Source organism: Macaca thibetana, chromosome X, assembly GCF_024542745.1.
Source record: "Macaca thibetana thibetana isolate TM-01 chromosome X, ASM2454274v1, whole genome shotgun sequence".
NCBI classification, from domain to species: domain Eukaryota; kingdom Metazoa; phylum Chordata; class Mammalia; order Primates; family Cercopithecidae; genus Macaca; species Macaca thibetana.
Genome location: NC_065598.1, coordinates 73,539,229 through 73,558,310, shown reverse-complemented (window position 1 = coordinate 73,558,310; position 19,082 = coordinate 73,539,229). Strand labels below are relative to the sequence as shown.

At 37.2% G+C, this 19,082-nt stretch overlaps 2 protein-coding genes across 41 annotated transcripts in view; one reads left to right on the top strand and one right to left on the bottom strand.

Moving 5' to 3' along the window:
* Positions 1-19,082, bottom strand: part of LOC126946324 (cytochrome c oxidase subunit 7B, mitochondrial) — a 1,159,743-nt gene that overhangs the window by 311,537 nt on the left and 829,124 nt on the right. The window contains exon 1 of one of the 32 annotated variants that reach the window (XM_050776464.1): positions 1,371-1,374. The exons of the other annotated variants lie outside the window; for them this stretch is intronic. The gene's annotated coding sequence lies outside the window, so the exon portion shown is untranslated. Of the gene's footprint in view, positions 1-1,370; positions 1,375-19,082 lie in introns of those variants that run through there. 32 annotated transcript variants of the gene reach the window in all.
* Positions 1-19,082, top strand: part of ATRX (ATRX chromatin remodeler) — a 283,723-nt gene that overhangs the window by 194,680 nt on the left and 69,961 nt on the right. For all 9 annotated transcript variants that reach the window (XM_050776271.1, XM_050776280.1, XM_050776277.1 and 6 more), the window contains 2 exons: positions 378-531; positions 4,204-4,310. In XM_050776271.1, coding sequence (XP_050632228.1) covers positions 378-531; positions 4,204-4,310 — 261 coding nt within the window. The remainder of the gene's footprint in view (positions 1-377; positions 532-4,203; positions 4,311-19,082) is intronic.

Genomic DNA, 19,082 nt, shown 5'->3' with positions numbered 1-19,082 from the left:
GGGCGTTTTACTCTCTTAGGGCCTGGTGGGAGGGGGTGGTTTCTCATCTCTTTGGGTCTCTGTCTTTCTGAACTCTACTCCTACCACGAGGGTTTGTCTCTTACACTTGCACTCTCTCAGAGTCAATCTCTTGCTTGTTCTCTTGTTTGGCATCTCCTTCCTTTCCCTTTTTCTATCTAGAGCTCACTCTTCTGGGATAGTCTCTGTCTTTCTGTGCTGTATGTGTGTGTGTGCCTGCCTGTGTCTTTTTTCCCTCCCCTCTCCCAAGTCCCCATCAGTTTCTTACTCTCCCCATGGGTAGGTCTTTTTCTGTCTCTCTTGCTCTCTTTCCATTTCTTTTCTAATTTACCTACTTATGTTCCATTTGTCTTATTTAGGTAAAGCTACTTCCTCTTCTAATCCAAGCAGCCCAGCTCCAGACTGGTACAAAGATTTTGTTACAGATGCTGATGCTGAGGTTTTAGAGCATTCTGGAAAAATGGTACTTCTCTTTGAAATTCTTCGAATGGCAGAGGAAATTGGGGATAAAGTGTAAGTGCTTTACCATATTTATTATATAAATGAATCTTTTGATAATGTTTTTATTGCTTAAACAATGTATTTGAACAAATCTGTTGCTTTTCCTTCCTTCCTAAAGATGTGATTTATTTGATCATTGTAGTGCTAGGCCAATACAAGCAACTATCTTTTTTGTAAGCCACTAGTTTTGATTGCATATTCAGGTTATTTCTTCAGTGTAAATTTTTGCTTCTAGCTATTTCAACTTGAACTTATTTCCTTGGGTAGAGCTCTTAGTTGAAATTTGTGTTTCTCCATCTTCAAAATCATTTTTCGGTTTATGTAGTGTGGCTTCTACCCTGTTGCTGTACTGAGATTTCCCCCTGTAAAGTCACTAGTGACCTTCTAATCCTCAAATCCAGTGGACATCTCTCAGGCTGTATTTTATTTCACCTGCTTGATTATTCTTTCTTCTTCTTCTTTTTTTTTTTTTTTTTCTCTTCATCATGAGACAGAGTCTTGCTCTGTTGCCCAGGCTGGAGTACAGCGGCACAATCATGGCTTACTGCAGTCTTGACCTCCCAGGCTCAGGTGATCCTTCCACCTCAGCCTCTCCAGTAGCTGGGACCACAGGCACATGCCACCATACCCAGCTAGTTTTTTTATTTTTAGCAGGGACAGGGTTTCACTGTGTTGCCCAGGCTGGTCTTGACCTCTTGAGCTCAAGTAATCTGCGTGCCTCAGCCTCCCAAAGTGCTGGGATTACACATGTGAGCCACCACACCCAGCCCAATTATTCTTTCTTTATCATTTATTCTTAGTTTTTTGTTCCACTTCTAACATTTTTGCCCATTCTCTTCTTTGTATCTTCACCCCCCTTTGAGACGGAGTTTTGCTGTTGTTGCCCAGGCTGGAGTGCAATGGTGCGATCTCGGCTCACCGCAACCTCCACCTCCCAGGTTCAAGTGATTCTCCTGCCTCAGCCTCCTGAGTAGCTGGGATTACACGCACGCACCACCATGCCCAGCTAATTTTATTTTTAGTAGAGACAGGGTTCCTTCTTGTTGGTCAGGCTGGTCTCGAACTCCTGACCTCAGGTGATCCGCCTGCCTCAGCCTCCCAAAGTGCTGGGATTACAGGCATGAGCCACCACGCCTGGCCTCCAAAAACATATTTTTAAAGTTTTGAACCAGACTTATTGTCTAGGCTGCTAGGTCCCAACATCTGATTATAAATGATTTTTAAAAGGTATCTGAGATGCTTTTTGTTTTTTTGGTTTTTTTTTTTTTTTTTTTTGAGACAAAGTTTTGCTCTTGTTATCCAGGCTGGAGTGCAGCAGTGCAATCTCAGCTCACTGAAATCACCTCCGTTTCCTGGGTTCAAGTGATTCTCCAGCCTTGCCTCCTGAGTAGCTGGGATTACAAGCACACACTATCATGCCCAGCTAATTTTGTATTTTTAATAGAGACATGGTTTCACCATGTTGGCCCGGCTGGTCTTGAACTCCTGACCTCAGGTGATCCACCTGCCTCAGCCTCCCAAAATGCTGGGATTACAGGTATGAGCCACCGCGCTCAGCTTGAGATGCTTTTAATAAAATTTTTAAATAAGGCTAAAATAATCTTTTATGTTTAAAAAAAATCTCAAAATATGGTCTCAGAAACAAAAGAGTTCTTCATGTTGTCTGCAACTGGAAAAGGTTAATAGAGAGAACCATTCGTATAGACATTTAATCCTAACAACTTTTTTCCTTTTTCACCGTAAGACTTCTCTGAGTTCAGTGGTTCCCAGAACCAGCCTTAATTACTAACTGACTAAAATCAACCTGTTTCCAGTATAGAAACCCAGATTACAGATTAATTCCAATTTAATAATTAGTATTTCTAAGACTTTAAGTTTCTCACTTACAGGAACTTTCAAGAACTTAATTTGTAGCTTAGAAAGAATTGATTCAATTATGTTTTTGATTTTGGGAAAGATAAACTACTGAGGGGTCAAAGCATAGGCCTTGGTCATTTGAGCTGAGCACTAGGAATCAATTCATTTTCTTACCAGCATTCTAGACGTAGTTAACTAGACTCCGACAATGTGGAGCTCAGGAAGTCATACAATAGAAAACACTTATGTGGTTAACTCCAACAGCTGTTTCATAGGTTCAATTTTTCTGTTCTACTAATTCTGAAGATATGTAGCAGGGAATGTTGAAGGATCTTCAGGAGTCATAAGCACCTTCATCTCCTGTAGTATAGCTTTTAGAATAAAAATAAAACTTAAAGCATACTTGCCACAAGTATATTGTTTCTTGTATACTGATCTACTTTCTTTGCATATATAAAGGACAATAGAAGACCTCTTATATTCTTTTTCGAGATTTTTTTCTTTTCTAGTATATAAGTATGTTATAAATTCTCACCAGTGGGTTAGACTAGAATAATAATTTTAAAACTATTTCTCAGAGCCCCTGCAAATTGATGACCAAGAGGAGAGGGTAAGGGCACAGTAACATTTTTCCTCCTTCTCCCACAATGCCTAAAACAGCTTGCTTTTATAATTTATTTTATTTGAACTCTACACAAAACTTGATGTGAACAAATAGTTTTCATGGCTAAAAAGGAGTTAGAAAATTACTAGGGCAGAGAATCAGGAATTTGCAGACATATTTGAAATGTGATGACAAAGTGTTATAGAATGCATGTAATTTTAAATTACTAAAATACTTGTAATAGGAAAACTTTTTACATTCTCTAAACAGTGTCTTTTGTAGAGCAGAAGTTTTAAATTTTGATGAAGTCTAATTTATCACCTTTTAAAGCAATCATACTTTGTGTCATGTGTAAATAATTTTTTGCCTAACCCATGTTATGAAGATTTTCTTCTGTGTTCTTCTAAACTTTTGTTTTTACAGTTAGATTTATGCTCCATTTTAAGTTATTTTTTGCAAAAAGTATGCAGTTTAGGTTGAAGTTCGCTTTTTTTCATGTGGATGTTCAGTTTTACCAAGACCTTTTTTTTTTTTTTTTTTTCTTTGAGACAGAGTCTCGCTTTGTCGCCCAGGCTGGAGTGCAGTGGCGCAATCTTGGCTCACTGCAAGGTCTGCCTCCTGGGTTCACGCCATTCTCCTGCCTCAGCCTCCCGAGTAGCTGGGACTACAGGCGCCCACCACCACGCCCAGCTAATTTTTTTGCATTTTTAGTAGAGACGGGGTTTCACCTCGTTAGCCAGGATGGTCTTGATGTCCTGACCTTGTGATCCACCCGCCTCAGCCTCCCGAAGTGCTGGGATTGTAAAAGCGTGAGCCACCGCGCCCGGCTACCAAGACCATTGTTTAAAACACTATCGTTTTACCATTGAAATGCCTGGGCCCTAAAATTAATTATACTATGTGGCTCTCTATCTGGATTCTATTCCGTTCTATTGATCTGTGCCTGTCCCTTTACCGGTACTACACTGTCTTGGTTACTGTAACTTTGTAAGTATTGAAATCATGAAGAGTCAGCCCTCCAATTTTGTTTTTCTTTTTCAGAATTGTCTTCCCTCCTCTGATGTGGCATTCTCATATACATTTTACAATCACCATGTAATGTCTACAAAAAAATCCTGCTGGAATTTTTGTTACAATTGTGTTAAATTTGTAGATTGATTTAGGAAGAAGTGATATCTTTACTAGGAATCTTCTAATCCATAAACACTAATCTGTTTTTTTAGCCTTGTTTTCAGCCAGTCCCTCATATCTCTGGACTTGATTGAAGATTTTCTTGAATTAGCTAGTAGAGAGAAGACAGAAGATAAAGATAAACCCCTTATTTATAAAGGTGAGCTACAAATATTTCTGTATCATTATTTTTAAAATACTGATTTAAACATACTATACAAACATTTTAACAACAAAAGAAACAAAACTACCCAGAGTCTCACAACACTAACATATCAACATTTTTTTGCAATGGTTCTTTGTCCTTATCCATATATATGTGTAGCGTTTTTCAAAATAAAATTGTATTGTCTATATTTGAGGTTTACAACATGGTGTTATGGGATACATATAGATAGTATAATGGTTACTGTAGTGAAGCAAATGAACATATCTATCATCTCTCATAGTTTTTTTGATGACAAGAGCAGCTAATATCAACTTAAGAAAAATTCCTAATACAGTAGTCTTTGATGTTGAAATTGTAGGATAAATTAAAATTTTTTGGTTTCTAAAGCAGTTTTTTTGAGAGATAATTCACATCCTGTACAATTCACCCATTTAAAGTGTGGAACTCAATGGTTTTAATATATTTATTCACAGAGATGTGCAAACATCACTAGAGTCAGTTTTTGAACATTTTAATCACTACCAAATAAAACTCTGTACCCTTTAACTAGTACTCCCCTACCTAGCCCAAAACTGCCTCACATAAGCAACCACTAATCTCCTTTATGTTTCTAATAGATTGATATATTCTGGACCAGTCGTATAAATGGAAACATGTAATATGTGGTCTTGATAGATATTAGGGTTGTTCTCACCTTTCAGCTGTTGTGAATAGTACTGTTGTGTACATTTGTTATACAAGTTTTCATTTATTTAAATAAATGGTGATACCAAACTTTTCTACACTGCGTGTACTATTTCAGTCCTACCAGCAATGTACAAGCCTTTCAGTTTCTCCACATTCTTATCAACACTTGTTATTTTTCATTTTTGTTTTTATTATAACCATCCTAATGATTGTGAAGTGATATCTTATGATTTTAATTTTCATTTCTCTAATGACTAATAATGTTAAACATCTTTTAATGTACTTGTTGGCTATTTCTTTATCTTCTTTGGAAAAAATAGATATACAGATCCTTTGCCCATTTTTGAATTGGATTGCTTATCTTTTTGTTGTTGAAATGTAAGTGTTTTAAAACGTATATTCTACATACTAGGCCCTTATATATATGATTTGCAAATATTTTCTCTCATTCTATGGGTTGTCTTTTGCTTTCATTAAAAAAAAAAAGTTCCTGTGATCTGTATCACTTTCTTTTATTTATTTATTTTTAATTTTTTGTAGAGATGAGGTCTCCCTCTATTTGCCCAGACTGGTCTTAAACTCCTGGGCTCAAGCAGTCCTCCCTCGTTGGCCTCCCACAGTGCTAGGATTACAGGTGTGAGCCACCATACCTGGCCATCTGTTGATTTCTTGAGTGTGTCCTCTGATGCACAAAAATATTTTATTTTGTTGACCTCCAATTTATTTTTTCTTTTGTTGCTTGTGCTTTTAGTGTCGTATCTAAGAAACCATTTCGAAATAAAAAGTTGTGAAGATTTAACCCCTGTGTTTGCTTAAAAGAGTTTTATAGTTTTAGTGCTTGCACTTAGGTCGTTGATCCATTTTGAGTTAATTTTTATGCATGATATGAGGTAAAGGCTCAACTTCAATCTTTTGCTGTGGTTATCCATTTGTCCCAGGACTGTTTGTTGAAAAAAATATTCTTTCTTTATTGAATGGCTTTTGTCACTCTCATTAAAAAGGAATTGATGGGCCGGGCGCGGTGGCTCAAGCCTGTAATCCCAGCACTTTGGGAGGCCGAGACGGGCGGATCACGAGGTCAGGAGATCGAGACCATCCTGGCTAACACAGTGAATCCCCGTCTCTACTAAAAATACAAAAACTTAGCTGGGCGAGGTGGCAGGCGCCTGTAGTCCCAGCTACTCGGGAGGCTGAGGCAGGAGAATGGCGTGAACCCGGGAGGTGGAGCTTGCAGTGAGCTGAGATCAGGCCACTGCACTCCAGCCTGGGTGACAGAGCGAGACTCCGTCTCAAAAAAAAAAAAAAAAAGGAATTGATGATGGAGATACGTATTTGTTTCCTAACCCTCAATTCTATTCCATTGATCTATATGTCAGTCCCTGTGCTAATACTGCACTATTTCATTACCATTGCTTTGAAAGTAATGTTGAAATTGGAAAGTGTGGCTATTCCAGATCTCTTGGAATTCCACATCAACCTTAGAATCCCCTATAAATTTCTACAAAGAAGTCAGCTTAGATGCTAATAGGGATTGTGTTGAATGTATGGTAATTTTAGGAAGTACTGCCATCTTAATAATATTATGTCTTATCCATGAATATAGGGTGTTTTGCCATTTATTTAGGTCTTTTATTTATTTCACCAATATTTTATATTTTGCAGAGTATACATTTTACACTTTTGTTAAATGTATTTGTACATATTTTATTTCTGAGGCTGAGTGAAATTTGTTCTTAGTGAATTCTTTAGGATTTTTGCATACAAGATCATGTCATCTGCAATTACAGATAATTTCCTTTCTAATCTGAATGCCTTTTATTTGTTCACTTATCCAGTTGCCCTGGTTAAAACCTCAAGTACAATGTTGAGTTAAAGTGGCAAGAGCTGACATCCTTGTCTTGTCTCTAATCATAGTGTGAAGGAATCCAGTTTTTCAATATTTTGTATGGTGTTAGTTTCATAGATACTGTTAAGTTGAGGAAATAGTCTTCTCTTTCTAGTTTGTTGAATGTGTTTATCATGAAAGAGTGTGACATACTATCTTGATTTCTCTGCAGCTATTGAGATGATCATGTCATGGTTTTTTTTCCCCCATTCTATTAACATAGTGTATTACTTTGATTTTCAGATGTTAAACCAACCTTTCATACCTGGGATAAATCCCACTTGTCATGGTGTATAATTCTTTTTATATGGTCCTGGATTCAGTTTGCTATTGTTTTTTGTTGTTGGCAATGGAATGTTTTAATTGGCTTTTTTTATTTGTACTGATTATGAAAGTATTATTATATCTTGCATATATAATATTGGCTGTATAATATTCCATCATATGGCTGTACATAACTTGCTTAATCATTTGATTGCTTTTTCTAATTTTTCAACTTTTTTTTTTTTTTTTTTTAAGAGACAGGGTCTCACTCTGTCACCCAAGCTGAAGTGCAGTCAAGCAGTCTTGGCTCACTGCAGCCTCTGCCTCCTGGGTTCAAGTGATTCTTGTGCCTCAGCCTCCTGAGTAGCTGGGATTACAGGTGTGTGCCACCACGCCTGGCTAATTTTTGTATTTTTTGTAGAGATGGGGTTTTTGCCATGTTGGCCAGGTCTTGAACTCCTGGCCTCAAGTGATCCGCCCACCTTGGCCTCTTAAAGCACTGGAATTACAGCCATGAGCTACCACATCTGGCCTAATTTTTTAACATTTTAAATTTTTATACATAAATTTATATCTGCGTTTTAAACTTTTTTGCTTAAGATAGATTCCTAAGAGGAGAAATCATTTACCAACAGGTATGATCTTTTTTAGGCCTTTTGAAACATTGTCAACTTACTTTCCAGAACAGTTGGATTAGTACTCCTAGTAGCAATCCTTGAATGATCACTACACCGTTGCCATAATAACTAAAACCTTTCTTAATAGGTGAATAATGATATCTTGTATTTGTTTTAATTTGCATTTATTTTATAACCAGTAACATAGATTGTCTGCTAATCTCTTCTTGCTTTTACTGCTGACTGATGACTATGTTTCTGTCTGCCTGCAATGCTCTCTCCACCCACACTATCTTCTTCACCTGATTAATTCCTATCCATTCTTCATCTTTCATGTCCAGTGAGACTCCTCAGTACCGACTTTCCTCCTCCTGACTCCAATAATATGTCTGATTTTTTCCTTGTAATTTTTGTGGGTACATGGTAGGTGTTACGTATTCATGGGTTACATGAGATATTTTGATATATGCATGCAATGGATAATAATTACATCAGGGTAAATGGGATATCTGTCATTTCAAACATTTATCCTTTGTGATACAGAAAATCCAATTATACTCTTTTAGTTATTTAAAAATATACAATTAAATTATTTTTGACAGTAGTCACCCTGTTATGCTAACAAATACTAATTCTTATTCATTCCAACTATATATTTGTACCTGTTAACCATCCGTACTTCCACCCCAACCACCCACTACCCTTCCCAGCCTGTGGTAACCATCCTTCTACTCTATATCTCCATGAGTTCAATTATTTTTATTTTTAGATCCCACAAATAAATGACAACATACAAAGTTTGTCTTTCTCTGCCTGGCTTATTTCACTTAATGACCTCCAGTTCATCCATGTTGTTGTAAATGACAGGATCTTTCTCTTTTATGGCTATATACTACTCCATTGTATGTATCACATTTTCCTTATCCATTCATCTGTTGATGGACACTTAGGTTGTCTCCAAGTCTTGGCTGTTGTGAATAGTGCTACAATAAACATGAAAGTGCAGATATGTCTTCGATATACCAATTTCCATTATTTTGGGTATATACCTAGGAGTGGGATTGCTGGATTCCTTTTTTTTTTTTTTGGTTGGGGGAGACAAGGCCTTGCTCTGTCACCTAGGCTGGAGTACAGTGGTGTGATCTTGGCTCACTGCAACCTCCACCTCCTGAGTTCAAGGGATTCTCCCACCTCAGCCTCCCCAGTAGCTGGGACTACAGGCGTGCACTACCATGCCCAGCTAATTTTTGTATTTTTTGGTAGAGACAGGGTTTCACCATGTTGGCCAGGCTGGTCTCAAACTCCTGACCTCAGGTTATCTGCCTGCCTTGGCCTCCCAAAGTGCTAGGATTACAGAAGTGAGCCACTGCGTCTGACCGGGATTGGTAGATTCTATGGTAGCTCTGTTTTTAATTTTTTGAGGAACCTCTGAACTGTTCTTCATAGTGGTTTTACTAATTTATATTCCCACCAACAGTGTACAAGAGTTACCTTTTCTCCAAGTCCTCTCTAGTATTTGTTACTCCCTGACTTTTGGATAAAAGCCAAGTTAACTGGGGTGGGAAGATATCTCATAGTTTGATTTGCATTTTTCTGATGATAAATGATGTTGAGCACCTTTTCCTGTACCTGTTTGCCATCGGTATGCCTTCTTTTGAGAAATGACTATTATTTTGTCGATTTTAAAACCAGATTATTAGATTTTTTTTCCTGTAGAGTTATTTGAGTTCTTTATACCGGTTATTAATCGCTTGTCAGATGGGTAGTTTGCATATATTTTCTCCCATCCTGTGGGTTGTCTCTTCCCTTTGTTGACTGTATCCTTTGTTGTGCAGAAGCTTTTTAACTTGATGAAATCACATTTGTCCGTTTTTGCTTTTGTTGCCTCTGCTTGTCGAGTATTACTCAAAAAATCTTTGCCTAGTCCGATGTCCTGGAGAGTTTCCCCAATGTTTTCTTGTAGTAGATTTACAGTTTGAGGTCTAAGGTCTTGAATCCATTTAGGTCTTTAATCCATTTAGACTTGAGTTTTATATATGATGAGAGATAGGAGTCTAGTTTTGTTCTCCTGTGTATGGATATCCAATTTTTCCCAGCACCATTTGCTGAATAGACTGTCTTTTCCCCAGGGTATACTCACGGCAACTTTGTCAAAAATGAGTTCACTGCAGATATATGCATTTATCTCAGCGTTCTCTATTGTGTTGATGTATGTGTTTTTATGCCAGTACCATAGTGTTTTGGTTACTACAGTTCTGTAGTATAAAGTCAGGTAATGTGATTCTTCCAGTTTTGTTCTTTTAGCCTAGTATAGCTTTGGCTATTTTGGGTCTTTTATGCTTCCATATACATTTTAGAGTTGGTTTTTGTATTTCTGTGAAGAATGTCACTGGTATTCTATACAGATTGTATTGAATCTGTAGATTGCTTTGGGTAGTATGGACATTTTAATAATATTGATTCTTCCAATCCCTGAACCTGGAATATCTCTTATGATTTTGTGTCTTCAGTTTCTTTCAGCATTGTTTTATAGTTTTCACTGTAGAGATCTTTCACTTCTTTCATTAATTCCTAAGTATTTAATTTATAGCTATCGTACATGGGATTACTTTCTTGATGTCTTAAAATTTTTTTTTTTTAATTTGTAAGTTTCTCTATTTCTCTTTCAGGTTGTTTGCTGTTGGTATATAGAAATGCTATTGATTTGTATATATTGGGTTTATATCCTGCCACTTCACAGAATCTCTTTATCATTTCTAATAGTTTTCTGGCGGAGTTTTCAGATTTTTCCAAGTTAAGATCAGATCATCTGCAAACAAGGATAATTTGATTTTTTTCTTTCCAATTTTGATACCCCTTATTTCTTGTTCTTGTCTAATTACTCTACCTAGGACTTCCACTACTGTGTTTAATAACAGTGATGGAAGTGGGGCATCCTTGTCATGTTCTTGAACTTAGAGGAAAGCCTTTTAATTTTTCTTTCTTTAGTACGATACTAGCTATGGGTCTGTCATAGATGGTTTTTATTATTTTGAGGTATGTTCCTCATGTACTTAGTGTTTTTAGTGTTTTTTCATAAAGGGATGTTGAATTTTGTCAAACACTTTTTTAACATGAATTGAAATGATCATATGGTTTTGTTTTTTGTTGTTGTTTTTTTTGTTTGTTTTTTGAGACAGAGTCTCGCTCTGTTGCCCAGGCTGGAGTGCAATGGTGTGATCTTGGCTCACTGCAATCTCTGCCTTCCAGGTTCAAGTGATTCTCCTGCCTCAGCCTCCCGAGTAGCTGGGATTATAGGTGTGTGCCACCGTACCCAGCTAATTTTTGCATTTTTAGTAGAGACAAGGTTTCACCATGTTGGCCAGACTGGTCTTGAACTCCTGACCTCGAGTGATCCACCTGCCTCAGCCTCCCAGAGTGCTGGGATTATAGACGTGAGCTACTACGCCCAGCCGATCATATGGTTTTTGTCTTTCATTCTGTTGATATGATGTATCACATCAATTTGTATATGTTGAACCATTCTTGCATCCCTGGGATAAGCCCCAGTTGGTCATGATGGATGATCATTTCATTATTGAATTCAGTTTGCTACTGTTTTGTTCAGGATTTTTACATCAGTATTCACCAGTGATATTGGCATATAGTTTAAATTTTTTTTTTTTATGTGTGTTTATCTGGTTTTGTTATCAGGGTAATACTGGCCTTGTAAAATGAGTTTGGAAGTATTCTCTTCTCTACTTTTCAGAATATTTTGAGTAGGATTGGTCTTATTTCTTATTTAAATGTTTGATAGAATTCAACAGTGAAGCTGTCGGGTCCTGGGATTTTCTTTGCTGGGTAACTTTTTATTATGGCTTCAATCTCATTACTTTTTATTGGTCTGTTCAAGTTTTGGATTTCTTCACGGTTCAAACTTGGTAGGTTGTAAGTGTCTAGAAATTTATCCATTTCTTCTAGGTTTTCCAATTTATTGGCATATAGTTGCTGATAATAGTAACTAATGATTCTTTGAATTTCTGCGGTAACAGTTGTAATGTCTTTATTTTCATCTCTGATTTTACTTATTTGGGTCTTCTCTCTTTTTTGCTTAGTCTGTCTAAAAGTTTGTCAATTTCGTTTGTTTTTTTCAAAAAGCCAGTGTTTTGTTTCATTGATCTTTTGTATTGTTTTCTTTATTTCAAGTTTATTTATTCCTGCTCTGATCTTTATTTTCCTTCTACTAATTCTGGGCTTGGTTTGTTCTTGCTTTTCTAATTCTTCTCTTCTCTCTCTCTTTTTTTTTTTTTTTTTTTTTTGAGACAAGGTCTCGCTTTGTCGCCCAGGCTGGAATATAGTGGCACAATCTTGGCTCACTGCAACCTCCGCCTCTCAGGTTCAAATGATTCTTCTGCCTCAGCTTCCTGAGTAGCTGGGATTACAGGCGCCTGCCGCCACACCCGACTACTTTTTGTATTTTTAGTAGAGACAAGGTTTCACTATATTGGCCAGGTTGGTCTCAAACTCCTGACCTCAGGTGATCCACCCGCCTCGGCCTCCCAAAGTGCTGTCATTACAGGCGTGAGTCACTGTGACCGGCCTCTAATTCTTTAAGATGCCTTGTTAATACTGTTTATTTTCAGTTTTTCTACTTTTTTGATACAGGCATTTATAGCTATAAGCTTTCCTCTTAGTACTGCTTTCCCTCTGTCTTATATTTTTTGGTATGTTCTGTTTCCATTATCATTTTTTAAAGAAAATTTTCAATTTCCTTCTTAATTCCTTCATTGGCCTACTGGTCATTTAGGAATGTGTTGTTTAAATTCTATGTATTTCTATAGTTTCTGAAATACCTCGTTATTAATTTCTCCTTCTATTCCACTGTGGTAAGAGAAGATACTTGATATTATTTCAAGTTGTTTTTGATGTTTTAAGACTTGTTTTGTGACCTAACATATGGATGATCCACATGCTGAGGAGAAAGAATGTGTATTCTGTAGCTGTTGGATGAAATGTTCTGTAAATATGTATCAGGTCCATTTGGTCTATAGTGTAGATGAAGTGCGATGTTTCTTAGTTGATTTTCTATGTGTAGTGTTGAAGTCTTCAGCTAGTATTGTATTGACGTCTATCTCTCTCTTTGGCTCTAACAATATTTGCTTTATATATGTGGGTGCTCCAGTGTTGAGTGCATATATATTTTAAATTGTTATATCCTCTTGTGGAATTGAACTGTATCATTATGTAGTATCCCTCTTTGTCTCTTCTTACAGTTTTTGTCTTGAAATCTATTTTGTCCTATATAAGTATAGCTGTTACTGCTCTTTTTTGATTTCCATTGGCATGGAATATCTTTTCTTACCCCTTAATTTTCAGTCTATGTGTATCTTTATAGGTGAAGTGTGTTCTTGTAGGCATCAGATCATTGGGTATTTTTTAAAATCCATTGAGCCACTTTGTCTTTTGATTGGAGAGTTTAGTCCATTTACACTAAATGTTATTATTGATTAGTAGGGACCTACTCCTGCCGTTTTGTTATTTGTTTTCTGGTTGTTTTTTGGGCTTGTCTTCTTTCCTTCCTTCTTGTCTTCCTTTTAATGAAGGTGATTTTCTCTAGTGGTATGGTGTAGTTTCTTCCTTTTTGTTTGTTTGTTTATCCATTATATGTTTTTTGGTTTGTGGCTCCCATGAGGCTTGGAAATTCTTAAATTCTCATTATTTTAAGCTGATAATAACTTTACACTATTTTTATAAACAGAGAAACAAACAGGCAAAAAGAAAACTAATAAAAATTCTACACTTTATCTTTGTTCCCCCACTTTTTAGCTTTCTGTTGTTTCTGTTTATATCTTACTGTACTATGTCGTGATATGTTGTTGAAGTTATTATTTTTGTTGCTTCAACATTTAGTCTTTCTACTTATAATAAGAGTAATTTATACACCACAGTTACACTATTATAATATTCTGTATTTTTCTGTGTACTTACTGTTTTTAGTGAGTTTTGTACCTTTAGAGGATTTCTTATTGCTCATTCATGTCCTTTTGTTTCTGATTAATTACTTCCTTTAGCCTTTATTGTAGGACAGGTTTGGTGTTGATGAGATCCCTCAGCTTTTGTTTGTCTGGGAAGTTTTTATTTTTCTTTCATGTTTGAAGGATATTTTATCCATTTATATTATTCTAGGGTAAAAGTTTTTTCCTTGAGCACTTTAAATATTTCATGCCTCTCTTCTCCTGGCCTGAAGGATTTCCATTGAAAAGTCTGCTGCCAGACATATTGGAGATCCATTGTATGTTACTTGTTTCTTTTTTCTTGCTGCTTTTAGGATCCTTTCTTTATCCTTGACGTTTGGGAGTTTATTAAGTGCCTTGAAGTAATCTTTTTTGGGTTAGATCTGCTTGATATTCTATAACCTTCTTCTACTTGAATATTAGTATCTTTCTCTAGATTTAGGATGTTCTCTGTTATGATCCCTTTGAATAAACTTTCTATGCCAGTCTTTCTCTCTACCTCCTGTTTAAGGCTGATACCTCTTAGATTTGCTTTTTTTTATAGCGATTTTCTAGGCCTTGTAGGCATGCTTTATTCTTTTTTATTCTTCTCTCTTTTGTCTCCTGTGACTGTGTATTTTCAAGTAGCTTATCTTCAAGCTCACTAATTCTTTCTTTTGTTTTATCGGTTTTGCTATTAAGAGACTCGTACGTATTCTTTAGTATGTCAATTGCATTTTTTTTGACTCCAGAATGTCTGCTTTATTCATTTTAATTATTTCAGCCTCTTCATTAAATTTATCTCATTGGAGTCTGAATTCCTCCTGTGTTATCTTGAATTTCATTGTTTCCTCAAATCAGCTATTTTGTGTTCTCTGTCTGGAAGGTCACATATCTCTATCTTTCCTGGATTTTCCCCCATTCCCTGTTTAGTTCATTTGATGAGGTCATATTTCTCTAAATGGTCTTGATGCTTATGGATTTTCATTGGTGTCTGGGCATTGAAGAGTTAGGTATTTATTGTAGTCTTTGCAGTCTGGGCTTGTTTGTACCTGTCATTCTTGGGAAGACTTTCCAGGTATTTGGAGGGACTTGGGTGTTGTGATCTAACTTTTTGGTCACTGCAGCTGTATCCACATTAGGGGTCACCCTAAGGCCAGTGACGCTGTAGTTCTTGCAGCCTTGTAGAGGTACCATTTTGATGGTCTTGGGTAAGATCCAAAAGAATTGTCTGGATTACCAGATGGAGACTCTTATTCTCTTCCTTTACTTTCTCCCAAACAAATGGAGTCTCTCTGTGCTGAGTTGCCTGGAGCTGGGGATGGGGGGGGTGGGTGACACAAGCACCCCTGTGGCTACCACTGCTGGTATAGCACTTGGTCAGATCTTAAGCCAGCAGAGCAGTGGGTCTTGCCCAAGGCCCACTGTAACCACTACTTGGTTACTGCCTATGTTTGCTCAAGGCCCAAGGGCTGTACATTCAGCAGGCGGTGAAGCCTGCCAGTATTGGGTCTTTCCCTTCACGTTGACAAATTTTCTCAGTCCCTGGGCAGGTATAGAGATGCTGTCTGAGAGCCAGAAATGTTAGAAATATACTTGGTGCTTTATTCTACTATGGCTAAACTGGCATGGAAGTAACAAAATAAAGTCCTTCCTACTCTTTTCTTTCTTTTCCTCAGGCAGAGGAGCCTCTCTTCATGGCCACTACCAGGACAGGCCCACAGAGTACTGCCAGTGTACCACCAGTGTTCACTTAAGGCCTAAGGGCTGTTTAGTCAGCTTTTGGTGAATGCTGTCAGGCCAGAGACTCATCCTTCAGGGAAGTGGGCTCCACTCTGCCCCAGGCTCAGTCCACAAATATCATTCAAGAGCTAAGGCCTGGAATTGGGGACCCCAAGAGCCCATTTGTTGCTTTTGCCCATTGTGGCCGACATGGTACCTACACTGCTAGATAAAGTCCCCTTTACTCTTCCCTCTCCTTTTCTCAAGCAGGAAGAGTCTCTCTTTGTAGCCACCACAACTTTTAATATGCTGGGTCTCACCATAACCTAACACATTGCAGTCTAATCCATGGCCCACAATGTGTACTACCTGGTTATTGCTGCTGATTATTCAGGCTCTTTGGTCAGCAGGTGATGAATCCTGCCATGACTAGGTCCCTTGATTCAAGGCAATGGGTTGCCTTCTGGCCCAGGGAGCTAGGGCCTGAAATGGGGGCCTCACAATTCTGCGTAGGGCCCTGTCCTACTGTGACTGAGCTGGTATCCAAGTTGCAAAACAAAGTGCTTTTTCTCTTCCCTCTTCTCTCCTCAAGTAGAAAGCGGAGGTCTCTTTTGAAGTTCTAAGCTGCACTGCCTGGAATTGGAGGAGTGAGGAGTGGTGGCATAAGTACTCTCTTAGCCGCCCCAGTGGTATCTCACTAGGTCGAGTGCCCCCATTTTACTGGCTCCAAGTCCTTTACAGCACTAGGACTTGCCCAGAAGTTGCAGTCCTTCTGGCCTAGATAGCCTTTCAGTTTTATTTAGGACCCCAGTGCACTTTCGCCCACTATGGCGTGACTTACCGAAACTCAAGTTCTGATCACTATGATGGATGATTCCCTTCTGGTTTGGGCGGTTTATGTGCTCCCTTCATGGGAGTAGGCTGAGTTCCAATTCAAAGCCCTCTGATCACTGCACCCAAGTGCACTGATTCTCTCCCCATGCTATGTGGCCACTTCTGGGGGTTGAGGTAGCAGGTGCATTGGCAATTCAAGATTGTTTTTCCCCCTTCTGTGCCTCTTTCAGTGATATGAAGTTAAGATCAGGTACTATAATTGCTCACCTGATTTTTATTTCTTATGACGGTGCTTTTTTGTTTAGATAGTCATAACATTTGCCATATCTGCTGGGAGGTTGATCAGTAGAAGCTTCTGTTCAGCCATCTTATTCTACCTCCTTCCCCAGTACTGCCCTGATTGAATGAGTTGGTGTGTGTTCGTGTTTCTGTTTTTTTGGAATTGTTTGTAAAGCATCGAGCTTAATTATTCTTTAAATGTTTGTTAGAATTCAGCGTTGAAGCCATCTTGGCCTGGGCTCTTTTTATAGGTAGTTTTTTCTTTTTAGTAGTATGGTAAATATATATATAACATAAAATTTACCATTTCAACAGAGTAAAAAGGCAACCTACCGTATGGGAAAATTATTTGCAAATCATATATCTGGTAAGGGGTTAATGTCAAAAATACATGAAGGATTCCTACAACACAACAATAAAAATAACCTGATTTAAATATGGGCAAAAGAGTTGATAGACATTTCTTTAAAAATAATACACAAATGGCCAAGAAGCACATGAAAAGATGCCTAGCATCACTAATCCTTAGGGAAATGCAAATGAAAACTGTAATGAGATACCACCACATACCAATTAGGATGGGCTACTATGAAAAAACAATAATGAGAGTTGGTGAGAATATGGAGACATTGGAACCCTTGTGTACTGTTGGTTAGAATGTAAAATGGTATAGCTGCTGTGGAAAACAGTGTGGTGTTCCTCAAAAAATTAAAAATAGTATTACCATGAGATCCAGAAGTACCACTTCTGGGTATATACCCAAAAGAATAGAGTTCAGGGTGTTAGAGAAGTATTTGTATTTGTACACCCACATTATAGCAACATTATTCATAATGACCAAATCATGGAAGAAAGTCAAGTGTCCATCGACAGATAAGTGGATAAACAAAATGCGGCATATACATACAGTGGAACATAATTTAGCCTTAATAAGGAAGGAAACTTTGACACATGGTGGAACATGTATGAATCTTGAAGACAATATGCTAAGTGATCTAAGCCAGTCTGAAAAGGACAAATATTACTTGATTCCTATTATGAGGTTCCTAGAGTAGTGAAATTTGTAGAGACATAAAATAGAATGGTGTTTGCCAGGGTCTGTAGGTAAGGGGAAATAGGGAGTGTGAGAGAACAGATAACTCCACGGGACTTCCCAGAGTGCTCCATGTTGTATGGGAATTATGTCTGTCTCATACAGATGTGTATCATTGAAGACAGGTTCATTACTACCCATTTTTGTATACTCTTTGTCTAGCACCAAGCTAGACATGTAGTAGGTCCGTAGTAAATACTTGTTGAACTGGTAAGGAAATAAATTACCCTTATCTGGATCTTCCCTAGTTTTTTTATACAGAGAATGATGCCCCAGTTAGGCATTTTCCTAGGTATATACTTGCACTTTTTATCTTTCTCATTGCCCCGCTTTCTTTGTTTCTAGAGTCACTTATTGACATATCTTTAACATATATTTGTGTATTTTTACATTTGACTGTAGTTAAATATAAGCTTAAATATATTTTTTTTCTATTATCACTATAAATTTGATTAGATTCTATGTTCTGGCAGTTTTTCATTATTGAAAAACCTATGTTACAAAAATATGCCAATATACTACCATCAATAAATGGAAAATGCTTATTTTAATGTGTATTGTAACTGCATTTTCTTCATCTTTCATGGGTAAAAACAGTTGTCATTGTTTTCGTCCATAATTTTTTGACCACTAATAGGGTTGTACTTTTTTTTATATGCTTGCTAGTTTATTTCTGATTTTGTAAATTATCTTTAGCAAATGTTTACTTATCAGATTGGTCTGCTTTCGAGTTACTACTGTTACCACTATCACTACCGTTACCACTACTACTGTGTATTGATTACTGAGCAAGATTTAAGGGGTACTACAGGAAATCATGGTGTGGAAGAGGATCAGACACATATATTATGTGCTGTAATAGAGGCAGGTGTAATTTGTCATGGGATCTTGAGTGATAATCAGTAAGCTTTTAATTACCGTGTGACAGGCACCATTCTAAGTAGTTTTTAAAATATTATCTCATTTAATCCTCATAACAACCCTATGCAATAGGTACTCTGATTATCTTCATTTTACAGATAAAGAAACTGAGGCACAAGGAGTTTAATTACTTGCCATAAGTGAAAATGTTAGTAAATGGTGAAACTGAGATTAAACTCAGGGAGTGTCACTCCAAAGTCTGTGTTCTTAACTACTAACCTATAGTGACTCTATCAGTTTTTAAGTGTTGGATTCATCGAGGTGGTATTAGACATATTCATTTGCATTATAATAAAAGGTGAGTATGTTGAAATGCTTTTTAAAATAGTCATATCATTTTCCATTCATTTATGATTGTTTGTTTTAATAATTATCCTGTTCAAGTGAACAATTAATGCAAATGTGACTCCAGCCTCTTACCTTTTTATCCAACTATCCATCTCAAATTCTTTTTTCCTTGGATGTGTATGCCTTTTTTTCTAACTGGAA